General features: G+C 40.6%; 2 protein-coding genes and 2 long non-coding RNA genes across 4 annotated transcripts in view; 2 read left to right on the top strand and 2 right to left on the bottom strand.

Annotated features, from left to right (window-relative positions):
- Nucleotides 1–1758: 1758 nt before the first annotated feature.
- ciarta (circadian associated repressor of transcription a) lies at nucleotides 1759–7837 on the top strand. Its single transcript, XM_024298332.2, has 6 exons — nucleotides 1759–1915; nucleotides 4125–4461; nucleotides 4540–4615; nucleotides 4692–4770; nucleotides 4859–5006; nucleotides 5564–7837. The coding sequence occupies exons 2-6, from the start codon at nucleotides 4135–4137 to the stop codon at nucleotides 5924–5926; spliced, it is 993 nt and encodes a 330-aa protein (XP_024154100.1). The 5' UTR covers nucleotides 1759–1915; nucleotides 4125–4134; the 3' UTR covers nucleotides 5927–7837.
- A 602-nt stretch (nucleotides 7838–8439) lies between these two features.
- Nucleotides 8440–21145, top strand: part of rprd2a (regulation of nuclear pre-mRNA domain containing 2a) — a gene marked incomplete in the record, with an annotated part of 13411 nt that continues 705 nt past the window's right edge. The window contains 10 exon segments of the mRNA XM_024298242.2: nucleotides 8440–8989; nucleotides 12394–12523; nucleotides 12609–12763; nucleotides 14678–14730; nucleotides 14812–14938; nucleotides 16018–16193; nucleotides 18750–19092; nucleotides 19172–19324; nucleotides 20124–20282; nucleotides 20362–21139. Coding sequence (XP_024154010.1) covers nucleotides 8815–8989; nucleotides 12394–12523; nucleotides 12609–12763; nucleotides 14678–14730; nucleotides 14812–14938; nucleotides 16018–16193; nucleotides 18750–19092; nucleotides 19172–19324; nucleotides 20124–20282; nucleotides 20362–21139 — 2249 coding nt within the window.
- Nucleotides 12276–13318, bottom strand: LOC112162462. Its single transcript, XR_002922067.2, has 3 exons — nucleotides 12840–13318; nucleotides 12657–12739; nucleotides 12276–12547 (listed from the first exon to the last, which is right to left on the bottom strand). It is a non-coding gene; the product is annotated as an uncharacterized LOC112162462 (long non-coding RNA).
- Nucleotides 14893–15806, bottom strand: LOC112162463. The gene is made up of 3 exons (XR_002922068.1): nucleotides 15666–15806; nucleotides 15122–15197; nucleotides 14893–15032 (listed from the first exon to the last, which is right to left on the bottom strand). It is a non-coding gene; the product is annotated as an uncharacterized LOC112162463 (long non-coding RNA).

The raw sequence follows: 21145 nt of genomic DNA, 5'->3' as shown, positions 1-21145 counted from the left end.
CCATTTTGGAATTTATTTAATATTTCCCAACATGCTAGCAGTTTTGGCTATTTAGGCTTATTTAGGCTTATTAATTTAGGCTGTTTTGGAATGTAACTAATATTTTAGCTACATGCTAGCTATTTTGGCTAATTTAGGATTTTTTTGTTTGTTTTTAGGCTATTGGGACCAGCACAATGAGACCCTGGCTTGGGCCCCCTCGTGGTTACATTAGCTGCGTGCTAGCTATTTTGGCTAATTTAGGCTATTTTGGAGTTTAGCTAATATTTTAGCCACATGCTAGCTGTTTTGGGTAACATAAGCTTTTTAAAAGTTTTTAGGCTAATTTGGCATTTAACTAATATTTTTTCAGCCATCAGCTTCAGTGTTTTTAGCTATCAATTTCAGTATATTCAGCTATCGTCACTAGCATATTTAGCGGCCAAATTCTGTTACTGAATTCACACTAGCATTATCACATAATGCTATGTATCTAGTTTTTAGTTAGTTTAAAGCTAATGATGGTTAAGATGTGTGTTTTACATCCACGTTGTGCATGACTCGATTAGTCGACTATGTGGCAGCTCTAATGTTTATTTCTCACAAGTTCAAAAGACTCTGATGTCACGTTTAATAATGCGGAGTCGTTTCTGGAGGAAAAAGCTGAACAGATGACGTGTTTTCTTTGAGGACACGTGGCTGTTGGAGCAGTCGGTACATGTTGTGAAATAAACAAATGTGTCTGTTGGCATTCTTCCACGGACATATATCAGCTCCATGAAGGCCTGGAAATGAGCAGACAACCGCACCTGAAGGTGGTTTGATACAACGTTCTGACCGACAAATAAAACCAGGATTTAATCCTTCATAATCTTAGATTAAGAACTGAATTGAATTATTTTTTAAATGATCTTCTTTATTGCTTATAGTTCCATCAGAGTGTTGTCATTCTGGTTAGAGTTTCCTTTGTGTTGCAATAATAATAAAAAACTAGAACTAAATGTTCTGATGTTCTAACGTCACAGAGCATCAAAGAACCCATAAAGATCATTTCTAATCCGCTGCTTTGGTGCACCTTCTTTCTGCTGTCAGTCTGTTAACAAGTGGGATCCATCTCCATTGTTAGAATCTATTCTTTAACAGACATTTGAATTGAGCTCCGGTCTTCCACACCCAGAACTTCTGCGCTGTCTGGTGACATTCTATACGAGAGGACCAGAAACAAAGCAGTTGCTATGTAATCCTGCTGGAAGCATCCTGCATGTGACCTGAGAAGTGATTCACTTCTCCAGCCTTTCCCTTACATAAGACTGTTTTCTAAGCCTTCGAACAGAAGCCTCAGACTTCCTGTCTTCTCAGCAATAAAGGAAACCTGACGCTGGAGGTTGTAAACGAAAAAGATCCTATCACACCATCAAACTATTGCAGCACACTTTCAGACAAAAATGTGAAAACCTTTAGCAGTGGAGGCCAGTATACAAAACATGTTTACCCAGAATGCTTTGTGGTCCGTGTCTTTAACTGCTTCTTTCATATTTTAATGAGCTGGGGTCAAACGTGACCCGTTATGAGGGATATATTTGAAAAACACGGCTGCCCCGTGCTGCTCTCCCACCACACTACCAACACGTGCCGACGTTACAGGCTGAACTAGAAATGACCAATCAGCGCCGAGCTCGCTCCTGATTGGTTGACGCTTCCGCCAATGAGGGGAGAATTCTCCGCCAGCGTTAGACGAACGCTCACGGGCACGTGCGGAGTCGTCTGCAGCGAGGACTTGTTGTTCGGGGCGGGGCTTCCGCCTCGAAAACACGAGCGGCGTTTCTAGAAAGGGAAAGGGGCGCGCGCTCACCGGACATTAGGAGTAACAACCCGCGAGCGCACGGAGCCAACCTGCTCCTCTATAGCCTAGCTTTCCCAGCAGTCCTCAAAAAAGGTAAGAGACTCGCCTTTCTACGTCTGTTAACGGGAGCTTTACGGTGAAAAACGAGTCGAGGTTTCTCACATGTCGGTGTTACAGTTTCTTATTAACGAAATAATTCGTTTTTAAAAAGATGGCTACCTGAAACGTATGTATTTCCTGTTAAAATACCCTCGGGGGACACGAAAATCAAGTTAACTTGCTAACTCGACTGGGTGCAAAGCGGAGCGATATCTTTTAAAAGTTTAAAATGGGAAATAAAAGGCATACATTTTGTTACGTACGTTCGGACATCAGCACCAGAACCGGTAAACTTGGTAGGTAACGGCGAACGGGAGGCTAACGCGTGTTCCAGCGGATCTCTTTGGGCACAATTTCGTTATATTCCAGTTTTTTTACATTAATTCCCTTTTCTCAACCCTTATGTATATGTTTAAAAGTTGGTTCAAAGCTCGCATTTGATTAAATTATGTCCTTATATCCCCACTAACGTTGCAGATATTCAGTTTTCTTAAAAGATCGGATGTTTTCTACTCGGAATTGTTAAACTTTTGTGTTAAAATCCATCAAATTGAGATTTTAAGGCATTTTACTGGAAATCTAGAGGATCTTGTGCATTCAAAGGGGCTACAGAAAGGTTTTTTTTTCTTTTTTTGACATATAAAAAATTCTGTCTTAATATCACTTTAGTTTTAATTGGATACATGCAATAACGAAAACAAGAAAAAGTGTACATAAGTGTTATAGATTTGTATTATTTGTTAAATTTGATGGTTTAAGTTGGTAAATTTAAAATCCCTTTTTTCTGTTCACATTAGTATGGCTGCACACTGAACAACAAACATAAGTTGTGTCTCTCATTCATGATTTTAACTTAAAATCTAACCATTTATAAGCTCGTAAAGATAAAAATCGAGGTGGAGCGTTCTCAGAATTCAGGAGACGAGAGTAAAAGTATGAGAAGTTGGTGGTGGTTCTTTGAAACAGTTTGCTGATTAAGATCAAATGTGGTTTTAGTGTTCTGGTGCACATTGTGTCAGACAGGATGGAGGTGATTTTCTGTGATTCTCAGGAGGGTTCTTTTTTTAATGATATATTAGATGCAAGTCTTTCCTTTCACAATCCTGGCTCCTTTTCATTAAAACAGCTCCTATGTTTCAAGAACTTTTGTCATTTTATCTCCTAACTTGAGTAATTCCTGGAATTGGAGGCTTGGCTTTTCATGAGCTCCGTCCCATTGGTGATGTTTCCATAAAGTTAGAGCAGGTTGTGTTTGGATCTTGTGTTTTTTACATTCGGTTAATGGTCTTGTGTTGATATCTACAAACTTCTTAAAGATTATTCACATTATTTACTGCAGAATTCTAGTTTAATTTGATTAAGAATGTGTTTTATGGTGATTTGTGGTCTCTTTAAATCAGGGGAGTCAAACTAAAACACCTTAAATCTCGACCGAAGAGGAGAAACGTGTATTGAACACTCTAAAACTGCATTTTATAATTTTAAAACCGTAACTTTTAGCACAATTATGAACTAGATTTATAGCATTACCTGTGATGATGCTAGTCTGAATGTTGGAAGCTGAATTTGTCCGCTTAAATGCTAGTGCTGATAGCTGAAAATGCTGAAATATAGCTAAAAACGTTGATGCTGAAGCTGAAAACACTAAAACTAAAACCGCTGAAGCTGAAAATGTTGAAGCTGATAAATATGAAAATATTAGCTAAATGACGAATTAGCCTAAAAAAACAACAACAAAAAACTTAGCTAAAACAGCTAACATGTAGCTGAAATATTAGCTAAACTCCAAAATAGCTTAAAAAATCTTATTAAATACCAAAATATTCCAAAAAGCTGCAGAATGCCAATTTTTAAAACTGTAACTTTTTAACATAATTATGAATAATAAAAATTCAGGAATATTATTCCAGAATAAATCAACTTAAACCTTAAATAACTTTCAATATTTTACTCTCAATAAAAATATATTTAGTCAAAATTATACAAGTTAGAAATGAGCTCAAGATAACATCGGGTCATTAATAACAATAGAATAAAATGATCTGGAGGGCCGGATAGAATTACCAGGAGGGCCGGATCCGGCCCCCGGGCCTTGACTTTGACACATGTGGTTTAAATTATTTGGTAAACATCTAAGACATGTAACATCTACAGATCATAATTCAAAGCATTCTCTCCTTTAAATGTTTCATTGTTTTCTCAGTTTTTCCCAGATGAATTCTCTGGGCGCTTCCTCTAAATGGCCGTCTTACGACTCGCTGCGCTCCAACTCCAGCTTCCTGCCCAGCGAGGGCGAGCAGACTGAGGATGAGGCGGACGTCTTCTCCGAGCCTGAAGGGGACGGAGGGAAGAAAGTCTGTCTCTTGTCTGACGAGGACGTTTCCGGACCGTACCTCCGTTTTGGGTCAAATCAACTGTACGAGCGCGACCCGCCAGGACTCGACATCCCGGATCGATATCCCGCCGCGTCGGCCTCTCCTGGAGCCGCTGAGCTGGGGTCATCGCTGCAGACACCTGGGGACCTGGCTTTTGCTCAGAAAGTGAGGCTTGTTCTCGTGTTTTCCTAAGATCAGAAGCAGATCTGAGACGTTCATAAATGTTTCTTTTCTTTTCTTTAGTGCGCTGATTTGCACAGATTTATCCATCCGTTGTTTGAGCTTCTCCATGGGCTGAAAATGGGGCGTTTTGACAAAGGTAAGGGACATTGTGACTGTTTTAACACCATCATCATTGGTTTGTGTTTTGGATATTAAGATCTTTTGTGTTTTAGGTTTAAACGGTTTCCAGCAAAGTGTTGCCATCGACAGACTGCAGAAGATTCTAGGAATCTTACAGAGACCTGAGATGGGGTGAGCTTCTAAGATCTGTGTATTCCCATATTTATGACTGAATAACAGCATTCATTCATTTTTAATGCCATTTTTCTCATGTTTACAGTGAGAAATACCTTCAAAACCTGCTGCAGATAGAGATGCTGCTGAAGGCCTGGTTCCCTCAGAGAGCCTTAAAGTCCACAAACCGGCAAACGCCTCCTTCAACTCTGACCCCACACTGGCACCAGAACCAGCTCCACATGCCAGTGAAGGTGAGCTTCTGATTGGTTAGTCAGGAGAGTCAAACTGAATCACACAAGGGCCGAAATCCAAAACACACCTGAGGTCGAACAGGGTCAACATTTATTGAACACTCTAAAACTACATTATTAAAACTTTCAAACTGTAACTTTTTAACATAATTCTGAATAATAAAAATGCAGGAATATTATTCCAGAATAAATCAACTTAAACTTTAAATAACTTTCAATTTTACTTTCAGTAAAAATATATTTTGTCAAAATTCTACAAGTTAGAAATGAGAACAAGATAACATCGGGTCATTAATAACAATAAAATGATCTGGAGGGCCGGATAGAATTACCAGAAGGGCCGGATCCGGCCCCCGGGCCTCGACTTTGACACATTGGTTAGCTAAACATGTGACAGCCTAATTAAGAAACAAAGTAGATTTGGTTTAAAAAGTAAAATAAAGTCAAAAGGCGTTCAGTAAATGGCTTTCAGAGCTCCTCAACCGTTTTCCCTGAAGATCTCCGGCGCCGTTCTCTCATGTCTGACCTTTGACCCAGTCTCTGGTTTTCTGTTTCAGAAACGAAAGCTGAGCTGGCCGGACCCCCGTGACGCCGGCGGAGTGCCAGCCAAACGCAAACACCATCAACAGGAACACGGCCGCTGTGACGCCCCGCCGCTCGCCGCTGCCGCCACGTGTCTTCCCCCATCTCCTAAAAAACAAACCCCTCCAGGAGAGGAGCGCCCCCACCTGACGGGGGGCCGCCGTGACGCTGGACAGACGCTCACAGACAGCCACTGCCGCGTAATCAGATGGTTGTGGTCCAACGGCAAGCACCAAAACCCAAATCCTGAGCTTCCCTCCTGTGAGAGTCCAGCCATGCAGGACAGCTCCGTGTCTTCTAGCAACGGCGCCGCTGCAGCTCTCCTTAACCAGCAGTAACCGACCTCACTGGGCCTCAGACGGCGTTCCCGCTACAGCGGGGATTCCATAAGCATTAAGTCAGGACTGCAGAGAAGCACCTCCATGAACCTGCTTCTCCTGAGGTATCGCACTGAATGAGCCGGAGCGGTTCGTAGTTTACTGTTGGAGGGAAACATTTACCAGGTTAGAGGTTTTCCTCTTCAAAGACGAGCGGGAAAGGATTCTGTGTTGTAGTTAGAGGGAATGTTCCAGCAGAACACAGGACGGACCTCTTGGTTTATGAACTCTTTTATATTACAATCATTTTCCATAGCACTCCTGGTTCACTAACAGTTACCTGTTTGTCCAAGCTCCACCTCCAGTGAAGAAGTCAAGGGCGGGAAAACGTTCCCGCCCTTTTAAAAAGAGCATTTCTGTGAGTGAAGGACAGAAAGTGCCAAAGAAAACCTCTTTACATGCGGTGCAGCTGATGTCGACACAACAGTCGTGTTCAGCCGAACACGCAGCTGCACCTTTCAAACTAGGGCTGCCACGAACCGACTGATCGATTAGTCGACTGATCGATTAGTCGACTAATCGGGTCACTCAAAAAGTGGATGTAAAGCACAACTCTCAACAATCGTTAACTTTAAACTAACTAAAGATAAAACTAACTAAAGATAAGGACGATTCAGATGATGGTTTATTAAGCTTTTAATTAATCTTGCAGCTTCTGTCCGTCATTAGTTTGGGATTAAAACAAGATTACATCACATCAGAGAGAGATATGGGATTAACCTTCCATCAAACTCCTTTTGACAGGTGCCCCGCCCCTCAAGATGACATAACGTAATGTCAAAGGTCAGCTGTCAAAATGAGTTTGATGGAAAGTATATTCCTGATCTCTCTAATGAGGTCGGCTTCTGAAACTATTTTTCACTAAAGATAAAGTTTTGGTCTTATTGACTTAAATAAGGAAAAAAGTGCTTTTTTATGCTGTATTTTCACAACTTTGTTCAACTTTACTAAACTCTGATTCCCTATAATATAAAGTAACGACTGCAGCTCTAACTGCAACTCCATGAAATGTGGAAATATAAAGTTCTAACCGTTTATGTAGCTATAAACTGATCTTCATTTTGATGGAAAAGCTTCTAAATGTCTTATTTTTGTATCATTTCCATCCATACGGATTCAAATGAATGCTGCACTTTGGGTGATGAGGACTTGTTACATATCTGTGAACGTTGGAGGTATTTATGATGATTTTTTATACCAAATGTTGAGATAAGTTATTGAACTGTAAAAAGGTTTTGGCTGCAGTTTACAGATAAACATTTGGTTTATTATTATTTATGAGGAAAGTTCAGAAGGTTCTGCAGGTGAAAAGCAGCTTCTCTGTCCCGTTAAAACCATTTGTTCCTCTGAGTTGCTGTTCCAGCATTTAAGTGCTTTCATCATTTGATATAAAATACTTGAAAAGCATGTTAAATATTTCCATTCCTTAACAGATCCAGGTTTTTTTCACATTATTAGGGTTTTCTATCATAACGTTTTACATCGGGTATCATTCACGTTGAATGACATTTCATGTCTGGTGGTTTATCACCTGTCAGCCTTACTTTAAACACCTGAAATCCAACAAAAACACCTGAAGTAAGATTTTAACAGTAATTACAACTCAAACTAAATCTGGGTTTGTGTCATTATTTGCTTCATTAATTCTGGATGCAAAATGATGTTTTTAAATGTGAAACGAAGAACAAAAGTGTCCGGTTGTGATTTGGTTTAATGTAATCCTCGGTAAATTTGAGTTTTCTCAGATGGAAACAAGTTTATATGTTGATGGTTTTGTTTATTTATTTTAACCAACGATTTTTACATGAAATAATTACTGTTGGTGAATAAAACATGTTTTTATATATTATTAAAATATTTGGTTTGTCAAAATGCATTTCGAATGAATTTCAGTGAAATAATTGTCTACGGTTCTCTATTTTTTATTTTTTTACTGTCATGAAGGTCTTTTAATCTTTTTGGGATTAAAAACTGATGTATTACTTTAAAAGGTCTCATCATATTTGGCTCCCAATTCCTTTAAAATAAAAAAAGGTATTTTTTTTCCAGGAGATTAATTTTTAATCTCTACAAGATTTTTTTTAATCTATTTAGATCAATTTAAAAATATTTACATATAATAAAAGATAAAGTGCAAAAAATTAAATGAATTCAGATTATCTACTTGTTCTGTAAAGTTAAAAACATTTTTGACTTAGTCAAAAGAGAAATATGAGAAGAAAGACAGTTATTCCCAAAGAAATAACTGATTTATTCAATTTCTCAAGTAATTAAATGTTCACTTATTTCAAAATTCCCAAGAAAATTATTCCGAAAATTTCTAGTAAATTTTCTGATGTGACAGCAGCAGATGTGGCGCTTTGTTCACACATTTTAAGAATCCTGCCCAAAGAATATTTTAATACGTTAGTTATATGTTTTTTCTAGTGGTCGTGTGAGAGAATTTTCTATTCCAAAACCATACAGCAGATGGCGCTAACTAATTGTTTGGGCTCCGATCACGTTTTCCTCCGCGCCGCTGGGTGGCGCTGCTGTCCCCTTTCTCCAGCGGAAGTGCTCAAATCAACCTGTACACCGCTACAGGATGAAGCGGGGCGCTAACTTTTATCCTTAACCTGTTAATAACACAGCCTGATAGTCAGTTATAAACGCTCATTTAGTATTTCTTTACAAACGGGGAAATTAGTTCAGAAAAACAAAAAGTAACGTTTAATTTATGCGGCGTCAGAGCGGAGCCGGTGCTGAATGTGCGGGAATGAACTCAGAGAGAAGCTAGTAAGCTAAGCTAAATGCTAGCCCCATGCTAGTTGGATTTGTAATGAGAGAGCGCAGCGCGAGCGCCTGTGGACATGGCAGCGGGAGCTACAGCCGCTTCTGGCGGCTCTCTGGAGGCGACATTAGAGCGGAAATTCCGGAGCGTGACCAACACGATGGACTCTATTCAAGGACTGTCAACGTGGTGCATCGATAACAAGAAATACCACAGCCTCATTGTGCGGCACTGGATGAAGTGTCTGAAGAAATGTGAGTAACTCTGAACGTTCAGACTGCAGGAACTGTTTACAGGATTCATGTTAATGCAGACAGTTTTAAATAAAGTTAATGTAAACAACTTTTCCCTCCTTTATTGACCGGCGGATTTGTTCCAATCTGGAACGGAGAGCGCGACGGAAAATGTTCATTCAGTCAGATATTATAAACGAATTCGTGTAGTAAAACATTTATAGCATCAGTACTTTTACTTAAAAAAAATAAAAGTATAACAATGGAAGAGTTATTAGATTTACTTGACACAATACTAATATATATATATTTAATTGTTTACATTTAACAATATTTTAAATTAAAAGTTTGTGGATTTGATATCCATATTACTTATAGCTTTAGGGTATTTTTAAAAGTTGACAAAATATTTTACTTTTTTTTAATCTAATACTTTCATTTTATTTATTTTGTATAAATTAATGTGAAAAAATCTAAAATCTTTACATTTTTTCCCAACAATAAATATAATTTCTGTATTTTTAAATATTTAAATTTGGAAATAAATGTAATTTAATACGTAGGATGTAAACAATTATATACTAAATGACATCTTTAATATTAGGTCATAATGAATGTCATCAGAAATAACATTTTATCCTGTTTACCACTTCAAGTCATGTTCATGTTTTCCATTGAAATTTGGAGCCAAGTAGTTCAAATGTACATTTCACTACATTTAAAGTAGTGATTTTGATTGGCTGGGGGGTGGGCCCATCAGAGCTTCACCTCTTATCTGTCTTACCCATCGGCCATTTTCACAACGTTTTGAGTAAAATTTAGTTGAAACCCGTCTCACTTCAGGATTCATTTTTGCCCTCCAGAGTCCTGATTGGTCAGAGTCAATATTCTATAGCCACCACTCCAACCAGTCAGGAGTGAGCTTGTTAGAAGGCCACACCCCTACCTCTTGATAGCGTGCTACAGAAAACCTGTCAAACATTCTGAACATTGGATGTGGGGCCAGCAGGCTCCACCTACTTTTATTGAAGGATTTGATTGGTCAGTTTATAACTTGAACTACAGAAAAAATGTGGAAAAATTTGGATTATCAAGAACAATGTCTATTCTGAGCAGGTACTTCCTGTTTCAGACGTTAGAGGAGGGGGTCACTCAGTCCAGTTGTCTATGTACAGTCAATGATCATACAGTGTTTTGGGTGCATTGCTGTCTTGATCTGATGTTTGACTGTTAATCTGAATGTTTGTCGATACGCTTAAAAAGTCGTTTTTCCTGTTCTAAACAAACTGCATCCACACCAGAGTTTCAGCAAAGCCGCGGTGTGTTTGCCCGTCTGTATCTGTCATCTCTGGAGTTCTTCATCTTAAGGGTCTCTCTCAATCTGGTTTTAGGAAATCACAGCTGGTCAGCGTCCCCGACCATAGACGAGCAGCACAAACAGCCCAATTCTTCACTTTTTTGTTGAAGCTTTTCCATAAATGATCCTAAACATGTTCCGTTGCTTTTGCACCCCAACCCAAAGTCCAGATGCTTTCTGCTTTTTTTGTTTCTTGTATTTTGGTTCAATTAGATAAATTAACAGTTTTTTTCTTGGAACCTAGAAAGTTTATTGTGTGTTTATGGTCTCCCACCAGCACTGACATCTCTGAGGTGAACACTACAGCCTTCAATAAACCTGAACGAAACGAGGGATTTGATCAATAATGTGGGTTTCTATACCCAGTTACCGTGGAAATCTCTAACTTGTAAATCAATATGATCTGCTTAAAACAGGAGAGTCAAACTCAATCACACAGGGAGCAAAATCCAAAACATACTTTAGGTCGTGGCTGAACAGGAAAAACAATTATTGAACGCTCTAAAACTACATTTTTAAGACTTTAACTTTTTAACATAACTAGATTTATAGTATTACCTGCGATAATGCTAGTGTGAATGCTTTAAGCTAAATTTAGCCGCTGAAGATGCTGAAACTGATAGATAAAAACGCTGAAGCTGAAATTGCCGAAGCTGAAAGCCAACTAAAATATTAGCTAAATGCCAAATTAGCATAAAACCAAAACGGCTAGCATGTAGCTGAACAAAATACCTAAACTTTAAAATAGCCCAAAAACCTGAAAAAAGCCTAAATTAGCCAAGACAGCTAACTCTATAGAGATGTCGCTTAATGGTTGTACCACCCCGGATATTCCTGAATCCGGTCCGGTTAGTCCTTGAATGGGAGAGGCTCTGGGAACACCGGGTGCTGTAGGTCCCTGCAGCCACATGGGCCTTTCCATCATTGACTGTATAAGTACAAACTGGACATAGCAAGCGTTAAGGTCCCTCATAGGAAATGCATTACCTTCCACCCTCGTGAAATCAGGCCAGATCCTTTGCCGTCACTTCCTGTTACGTCTACCGCCATATTGGAACCAGTCACGTTTTTAGAGGAAGTATTGTCAACCAATCAGGAGTGAGCTTCCTCAGGGTTGTTCAAAGGCCACGCCCCTCCCACTGAAAGCGGCTCGGAGAAACCTGTCAATCAAATGTTGGAGGCGGGGCCATCGGAAGCCACAATCTTTTACTGAGGCATCTGATTGGTCAGTTTATAACTTGAATAACTGGTGATCAAGAAAAAATATCTTATAAAACATCAGGATTATAAAGAAGATGTTAAGAAGAAAAAAGAGTAAGAATGATTATTCTGACAAATAAAATCCATCTATTTGTGAATAGAGGTCTATGGGACTTTGACCTTCTTTCAACCTGCAGGTACTTCCTGTTAGGAACACCAAAAGGGAGGGGTCACTCAGTCCAGTTCCTACTTATACAGTCAATGATTCCCAAGTCTAGATCAGTGGAAACCAGAGGTGTGTCGGCCTCGACGGCCGGAGTCCTGCTGTTTGTTTAAAGAAATTCTGCCTTATCTGCTGCTGATTATTACCTGATCAGGTGTGTTTAGCCAATCAGGAGCTTCGATGGCAGGTTGGTTAGAAAACATGTTGGTTTGACAGCTGTGATGGAACATCAGGTCACAAAGGGGACAAAACACTGAAGCCAAATCCTGTGATTCACTGTGATGCTGCAGGTGAAATGTGTTTAGCTCTGGTCTTCACAGAACAGCTCCAGTTTGTGTACATTTTTAGTTATTGTTGTGTTTACAGCACACGGTATAAAGGTTTCAGCTGTGGGATCATTAATCCTGTAATTATAAATCTTTAATTAGGCTTTAAGCTCACTTTGTGATGATGATGTTTCTTCATCGTTTTTATGTTTTTGCCTTTAAAGAAACAATTTAGATTCAGAAAATTCATGTTTTTATACATTTTTTCTTTTATTAGTAGTAATTTTCCATTAAAGGTTATTTTCCGTTTTTCCTCAAAGTCGTTTCTGATTCCTAAAGATCATTGATGACTGACTGAATGCCCCCCCCCTTCCAACAGCTGATTCGTCTCACCGCCTGAACCTGCTGTATCTCGCCAACGACGTCATTCAGAACTGCAAGAGGAAAAACGCCATCGTTTACCGGACGGCGTTTGCGGAGCTGCTTCCAGACGCCTTCCTGCTGGTCAGGTAATGTCAATCCTTTATTCAACCCTAGAGGAAAATCAGGCATTTTTATTTCGTCTTACTTTATGATTCTTTCTTCGTTTTGCAGCCATGAGGGCGACTCCAAGGTTCATAAATCGGTGGAGAGGATTCTGACCATCTGGGAGGAGAGGGATGTGTATTCAGGAGCTCTGATCGCTGAGCTGAAGAGCATCTTAACCAAAGAAGACTCTCCTCCTGCTGAACAACAACAACAACAACAGAGTCAGTTTTACTTCAGTTGATCTTTTAGTCCAGCAACAGTTTTCTTTCAGCGTCTGCTGCAGACGTGTTATCTTACACACGAGTCAGAACGGGGCGTGGAGCTCTGGTGGATTTAAGGGCTGCTAAACAATGATCTTAATACTCGACTGATTGGATCGTGCGTAAACTTGATTTAAAACACTCGTCGTAACCAGAGATTGGAATAGAAACTTGTTATTTTTCTTTGTTTTCCACTTTCAAGCTCCGTTGGCGTGTTGTTATGGTAACCAAGTCTTCATACAACTTCCTGTGACATCACTACTGACCGGGTTAGCACTACTGCTCGTGTGTCAAAGACGATGGCAGACGCGGCATTAGAAAGGGCGCACCGTAGTTTGGAGATTTCAAAAAAGCAAATAATCGACTATTAAATTAGTCTTTGACCATTTCAATTGTTATTAGTTAGTGAAAGAGAGTCCATGTTATTTAAAAAATATTCAAAGCCCTTCTAACCGCCTTTTGGCTGGAATTTAAGAACGAATTTTATTTAAAATGTTATTTATTTTATGTGTTCTACTTTGTTTTTATTATGTTTTATTGTCTAGACCAGATATGTCAAACTCAATCACACAAGGGGCCAAAATCAAAAAAACACTCCTTATTTCACGGGACGAACATGACAAGCATTTATTGAACACTCTAAAATTTTAAAACTGTAACTTTTTAACATAATTATGAACTAGATATATAGCATTACCTGTGATAATGCTGGTGTGAATGCTGGAAGCTGAATGTGGCTGCTGAAGATGCTGAAACTGATAGATAAAAATACTGATGTTGATAGTTAGCTAAAATATTAGCTAATTGCCAAATTAGGCTAAAAAACGAAAAAGAAAAAAAACTTAGGTTAGCCAACAGAGCTAGTATGTAGCTGAAAAAATAGCTAAACTTCAAAATAGCTTAAAAATCTTTAATAAATAAATAAATAAAACTAGCCAAAACAGATTGCATTTGAATATTAGCCTAACTCCAAAACTGCCTAAAAAAACGTTAAAAAGCCTAATAGGATAGAATTACTCGGAGGGCCAGATCCGGCCCCCGGGCCTTGACTCTCACACGTGATTCAGAACAAGAGTCTGCGACCTTCAACCCTTAAAGAGCCGTTTGGCTCTGAGAACATCCCAACAGGAGCCACAAAGTCTTATCCACTTCTTAGGAAAATGAGACATGGATTAGTTTTTATATTAATGTTGATGTTATGATCACAATAAGCTTTTTTTTCTTCAAATATTGAAATATTTTATAATTTTTGTCAGAGATCTCACATGACTTCCTTTCAAAATAAAAGACGCTCATAGGATCATTTCAGTTCAGAACATCATTAGATTTTTAACTTTCACACAAACATTTGCTGATCTAATGAAATAAATCGGCTAATTTTTTTTACAAACACTTCAAATCCTTGAATTTGTTTAAAAATAAAAAAATCTAGCACTCAAAAAGCTTCTGATACATAATGTCCTTCAACTGTTTGTGAATGAGTTGAATCTATTTTATTTTTTTTTTAATACCCACTTACTTCTTACAATTATACTTTTAAAAACTGTTTATTTTTCTTTAATCAGAGAGCCTCAATGGAGCGCTCCTATGCAGACTCCTATTCTAGAACGATGTCTTTTATGAGATCATTTTTATCTGCTTTTAGCCCTTTTACGTGTTTTGTTGATTTTAATATATTTTATTCTATTTAATTAAATTTTAACAGAGTTTTTTTAACTGGTGTGGACAGATCCCTTGTGATTTATTCTTCAAGCCTAAATTAAATTTAAATGCTTATTCACTATGTTTTAGAATGTGAGGTTCATGTTTGTTTGTTTTTATTCTGTGAAGTTTGATTCACTGATGTGAAAACTTTTATTTTTGTTGCTCCTGAAGCTCCAGTCGAGTCAAAGGCGGACCTGCGGTCCAAAGTTCTGGCTGAGTTTGTGGTGAGGACGGGTCTGAAGGTTCTGACATCGTCAGTGAGGTTGTGATCTGATGACCTCCCTGACCTCCTCCTCTGTTCTCAGCCTCAGGCGCTGTTCGACCAGCTGTCCAAGTACAAACGCTCCCTGGAGGAGGTGGACCTCCGGGAGAAGCAGCTCGCCGCCATGAGGGTGGACATCTTCAGCACCGAGGCTCTGAAGAAGCTCAAAGGTGACTCCATGAAGTCCGTGTTTCATGGCTGTTGTGTCGTCTGTTCCAGGAGTGTTCGGGTGGAGCTGCAGAAACATTTTATGTGTGTTGGAAGCTGGAAAAGAACATTTCTTTTTGGGTTCAGTAACTATTTGAACTAAAAGACGATCAGATAATTTCATAACGAGCTTCTCATCTTCTCACCTGTTGTCATCTTTATTTCATCCTCTAAAGTTCGTGTATCTTTCTGCTTCCAGTCTGAACATTTTCTTCACAAATTCTGGTCAGAAATGAAAAAATAATTTACGATTTAGCTGAAAAATGCGACTTTTTCTCGCCTTTCGTTGCTGTTTTCCTCCCAAAGTACAGTACAGGTAAATCTGCTACAGGTGTGTCTTAAACCACCAGCCTGGAACTTTTAGTGTTTATGAAACTTTAAAGTTATTTTCTGCACATTCACACTCAGTCGTGACATGTTCTTTGAGCTCCTTTATGAACATTTGGAGCTAATTTACATTCAAATTATTGCAGAAAGTTTAAAGACATCAAAAAAAGAAGAAATTTGCATTAAAATGACTCTTAAATAGAAATAAAATGGATAAAAGCAAGTTATTTTTCATGAAAACGTTTGAAATAATCTGTAAGAATGAGCTTAACTCACGAAGAGACAAAATGCTTTGTAATAACAAGAAATTAGGTCATTTATTATAAAAACAGACGTTTTCTCAGAATGTTTGTAAAGACGAACCGATCAAAGCTGCTGGTGGGTGGATTGATTTCAGGTTCTGGAGAGTTCCTTCAGAAAGTTTTCTTGACCTAAAAGTGTTCAAATCTACAGTGAATAAAAGCTCACAAGAGAGATAATGAATATACTTCACATCAAACTCGTTGTGACAGGTGCCCCGCCCCTCACGATGACGTAACAATTTAAAATCAGTTCTAAATAGCTAGGGTCAAAGGTCACCTGTCAAAAGGAGTTTGATGGAAAGTATATTCCTGATCTCTCTCAGATATAATCCTCTACATGAGATCAAAGTCTTCACTGAATGTTTCCTAAACTCCTCAGATTTAGTTGTAAATATGATGTTCTCTCTCTGCAGACAAAACTGGAGGAAAGAAGTTCTCCAAGGACTTTGAGGAGGGAAGTGCCCAGCTCCACGAGTTTGTGAAGTTCTTCGAGAAACAAATGAAAGCCGGCCCTCAGCTGCTGGAGGCCCTCACCAACGCAGACATCTTCTATGAGATGCAGTACAAGGAGGTCAAGATAGTCGCCAACGTAAGTCGCGCTCGCTTTAGCTCAGAGCTTCTCAGGGGTTTTGGTTTTATTGATCCAATCAGTAAAAGTTACTAATCTTGGTTTTAAAGTTAAATACAAACTTAATATCCAGATTCTGTTATTTTATGAAATCATGATTCTTCTGTGGAGCCAAACAGCCTCTCCATCTCCAGCAGATATCTTCAACCATTAAAGTGCCTCTGCGATCTTCTCTGATCTATTTTTCAAAGGACAAATCTAATTTTTTCCCTCACAGATTATCCTACCGCAGGGGTCTGGGGCCACCTGCAACACTTACAGAACCATTCGGGTCGATTTCTCTCCAACCAAAACCCACAAAGTCTTCACTCGCCCTTAGAAAAATAAGAGGCTGATTTATATTGATGCTTTCGCTGCTGACATCAACTATTAAAGTAGTCGATTAGCTGTTACTTTATATTATAAGGCACATGTGTCAAAGTCTAGGCCTGAGGGCCGGATCCGGCCCTCCAGATCATTTTATTGTTATTAATGACCTGATGTTATCTTGTTCTCATTTCTAACTTGTATCATTTTGACAAAATATATTTTTATGGAGAGTAAAATATTGAAAGTTATTTAAGGTTTAAGTTGATTTATTCTGGAATAATAGTCCTGCCTTTTTATTATTCATGATTATGTTCAAAAGTTACTTTTAAAAATTGTCATTCTGCAGCTGTTTGGACAGTTTTGTCGTTTACTAAGATTTTTTTAGGCTATTTTGGAGTTTAGCTAATATTTCAGCTATATCCTAGTTGTTTTGGCTAACCCAAGTTCTTTGGTAGTTTTTAGGCTAGTTTAGCTGGAACAGACCAGCCGCGACACTTCCCGTATGGAGTGAACTACGTCAAAGGTTAACCAGGGCGCTGAATGGAAGCGGCCTCCGTTCTAGCCACAAACTCTATAGTGAGGGACTATAAAGTGTCCTGGATTTTAAAGGCAATTCTGACACGATGCTCACTACTTTTCTTTTGTTTTTCTAAACCCCCGATTTGACGTCACTGATTTCATGAAAATGGAATCAATACGAACATTTTACGATGTTTATTTATGACTCCACTGTGTTCTGATGGGGAAAATGTGGATATTTATTCAAAAATTAGATTTAAACACATTTTTTGGTTCAAAATTGTTTGACTGCAATGCATTGTGGTCTATATTTGCTAATCTAGTGAGCATCGATGCACACTGGTTTTTCGCAAAGACTTTAGAATTAGTAGATTCGGACAGAACTAGAAAATGGTAAACGCTCTATAATAACGCACTTTTAATTATGATGATGCCGTTTTTGGCCAAAATCCCCCAAAAGTGGCAGGAGTTTATTAGAATTTCTCGTCTAAATTGTGGTCGGGACGGTTGGCATGGAGCAACCCCGCCTTCCATTCCCATCATCCCTCTGTTTGCAGTTTCTCCTGCTAGCTTAGAGCTCCTCCCAACCTAGCATTAGTGGAGCAACAAAAATGTAAAACCAAATCACAGCTATCCAGTCGTACAGGTTTGATCTAGATTCCGGCTCAGACGAGGAAAACAAATTTATCTATTTGTCTACAAGTGGATGCATCAAAAAGGGGCGGAGCAAGGAGCTTGTGGCCCCGCCCAGTTGATTTCTACATCACAAATATGATCTTTTACAACCTGATTTTTTTCCTGATTCACAATGATTTGAAGAGTTCTGAGAAATGCACTTTTATCGTAATTTTCTTCAAACTGTGCAACAAGAACGAGTTAAAAACCACATTTTAATGGGAGTGAAGCTTTAAAATGAATCCAGACCTGAGGGGGATGCTGGGAAGACTTTGGAGCTCGAACAGTTTATATATGTATATATTCTTCTAATAAAGTGTTTCTTTAGGAATCTAAACAAATTAATCTGGAAAGGACAACTCCTATTCTTCTTTTTTTTCTACGTCTCCTAAATATTTCTAATTAACTCTGAGTTGGTCTGACGCTCTCGTGCACGCACGAAGGAAGCACAAGATGATCAAGCGTTTTAGGTCAGATTCATGATCGAACGCTGCATGCAGTCACGAAACGGGCGCCATGGCAACGCCTTGACCCCACACACCAGGATGAACAAAAGGAACAGAGCTGTGGTTTGGACCGGCACGATCACATCTAGAGATTTAGAAAAAGAGGTTTTCTAAACCTCACAGGTCTTTCTGTGTCGTCGTTCACCTCCATTGTTAGACGGGTTTTCTCTGGATTGAAGTAAACGTCTCGTTTTCTTATCAGGAACACATTGAGAGTAGAAACAGCAACAGCAGAAAATAAAAATTCAGTGTTTTAGAAGTGAATTTTGGACCTAAATATTATTTATACTCCATTTTAACCTCAAAACATGGGAGAAAACCACAACAAAACTCGTAAAAATATTAATCTAATTTCTTCCTTCATTCTTAATCAGCTCTCCGTTCACCTTTCAGGTCACCTGTAGTATCTAGAGCCCCCACACTGGGACAAAAGGGCTGAGCTAATGTTCCCTCAGGTGTTCCTCCAGCCTTCACTCCTGTTCCTGACCTCGTCTCCGTTCCTCCTCAGGCCTACCAAACCTTTGCTAACCGGGTGTCCCACCTGAAGCGGAAGCTGGACGCCCTGAAGGCCAGTCTGCCCGACCTGGACGACTCCCCCATCCCTTCGCCGTCCGCCGACGCGCCGTCCCCCACCGGCTCCGAGAGCCCCTTCCACGGTCTGGAGCTGGCCCGGCCCGACCCGGATCTAGACGGCTCCGCTATGGACGACGACGCCGAGCCCCCGGCGCCGAGCCCCCTGTCTTCACCGGGAGCGTCCCCCAAAAACCCAGAGGTCCTCGGGGGGAACGACAATCGGGAAGTGGAGGACATGGAGCTGTCGGACGAAGAGGCGGATAACGGGGGCATCATAGGTAACGCTGGAGGGTGGTTGCTCACTGCAGACCTGCATGCTGATGGAGTCCTCCTTCATGTCCTTAAATCTTCTTCTAGTTGAGGACCAGAATGAATCTGCCCCCCTCCCTGAGGTGTCCACTCCAGTCGCTGCAAAGATCTGCCCGTCTGTGACCCCCGATCCCTCCGCCGCTCAGGTCCTGCCGCCTCCAGCTCCTTTTGGAGCGGCTGTAGAAACAGTGAAGGTCACAGGTGAGTTCATGCAGGTGTTCTGACACCCCCACAGGTAAAACCTGGAATGAAAGTCCCAGTCCGATCATCTTCTGATCCGTTTTCAAATCGTTTCAGTCGACTTTTAATTAGGATTTTGCTGTTTTTAAGCCAAAAAGTTCCTTAAACTTAGACCGTTTTCCAGGACAAAGTTTCTGTGGGGAGTAGAAGGTCACTTTCTTCCCTTTTTCTTTTTTTTCCTCTTTTTTCACTTTCTTTTCTCTTTATTTTCCTTATTTTTCCCCTTTTTTTCTTTTTTCTTTTCTTTCTTTTTTCTTACTTTTTTTTCTCTTTTTTCTCCATTTTCTTTTTTTCCCTATTTTCATTTTTTCTTCCTGTTTCATTTTTTTTAATTTTTTCCCCTTTTTTCATTTCTTTTTCCATTTTTTTCTTTTTTTTCCCTTTTTTCTTCTTTTTTTCTCTTTTTTTCCCTATTTTCATTTTTCTTCCTGTTTCACTTTTTTCATTGTTTCCCATTTTTTCATTTTTTTCTTCTTTTTCCCTTTTTTCTTCTTTTTTTCTCTTTAAATGTTTCCTCTGAGGAGAGCTTGTTGCCCCTCCCACAGTATTTTCTACGTCACAAATACGATCAAACAGCGTTTTTTTCCATCTGCTCCTGATTTATAATCATTTGAATGAAGGAATGATCAGAAATCCAACTTTAAATGTAATTTTCTTTATAAATCATAAAATGCTGCATGAACTTGTTAAACCCCCAGAAACATGGTCTCCATCTCAGCCGGTCTTTAGGTCACAACATAAGTGTCACTTTGTTCCGTAGAAAAGCCCCCACCTGTGAACTCGGCGGAGCCCCCCCCTGCTGCACCTGTGCTCCTGGGAGACCCCAGCTCGCTGGTCAGTCTGCTCTCCAAGGTGGACGTGAGTCCGGCGGATCTCCTCAGCGCTCTGTCAAAGGTCCAGAGCCAGAGCAGCCTCCAGGGTGAGAGCGGCTCCAGAACCGCCTCTATGAATCCTCGTGGAGCACAAGTTTCACTCGTTACCTTCTGTGTGTCGTTTAGGCATCAGCGTCCCAGAATGCAACAGCGCCGATAAGATTCCCCCCTCCTCTCAGAGCCCGTCGCTCTCCGTGCCTTCGTCCGTCTCCTCGGCCCCCCAGCAGACCTCCAACAAAGCCTCGGCTCTGGTCCAGGCTCTGCACCGCGACATGGATCTGAGCGGCGAGCCAGAAGGCTCCGCCTCCTCCTCCAGCTTAGACTCTAAAATCCACAACTTCCTGAAGGGAAACCCGGCCTTCAGCGCCTTCGACCTCAGCTTCCCTGCTCCTGCTCCGGGGGGGAACAGTTTCAGCCCGGCCACCGGCACGGACACGCGGGGGGGGACCCCTGTGAGGGACGAAGGGGGCGGGACCCCGACTCAGGATGAGGTCATGGACAAACCGGCGGCGGCGCCGTTCGCTTCCAGCAGAAATCTGTCGTCTGCCGGTGAAGCGACGCAGGCCCCCGCCCACCTCCCACAGCAGACACGCCCTCAGCCAGGTAAGGCCCAGAACGGGCAGGTGTACCAGCCGTACGCCGGGACCGAGGCGAACGCCGCGCCCTTCCAGCAGATCTCCGTGCAGGACGTGGGGGGGTTTCCGGGGGCAAATGACAGAAACTGGTACGGGGACAACTACCCAGAGGGGGGCGCCCAACAGCAGGGCGGGTACCACGGGGCGGCGCCCGACACCAACCCGTCAGGGCGTTTCCCGTTCCCAACAGAGCCCGCTCAGGACCTCCAGAGGTTCGCCCCCCAGCAGGTGCCCACGGCAGCCCCCGCCTTCTTCAGCAGCGCCCTCCCTCCCGT

This window comes from Oryzias melastigma, linkage group LG11, assembly GCF_002922805.2.
Source record: "Oryzias melastigma strain HK-1 linkage group LG11, ASM292280v2, whole genome shotgun sequence".
NCBI classification, from domain to species: domain Eukaryota; kingdom Metazoa; phylum Chordata; class Actinopteri; order Beloniformes; family Adrianichthyidae; genus Oryzias; species Oryzias melastigma.
The sequence above is the reverse complement of the archived record's forward strand: the minus strand, read 5'-3'. Positions and strand labels throughout refer to the sequence as shown.

Bases quoted from the DNA above. Each gene is read 5' to 3' on its own strand.
- ciarta (XM_024298332.2), top strand. From the start codon at position 4,135: ATGAATTCTCTGGGCGCTTCCTCTAAATGGCCGTCTTACGACTCGCTG. The intron at 4,462-4,539 runs GTGAGGCTTGTT...TCTTTTCTTTAG, and splicing joins ACCTGGCTTTTGCTCAGAAA to TGCGCTGATTTGCACAGATT. The intron at 4,616-4,691 runs GTAAGGGACATT...TTTGTGTTTTAG, and splicing joins AATGGGGCGTTTTGACAAAG to GTTTAAACGGTTTCCAGCAA.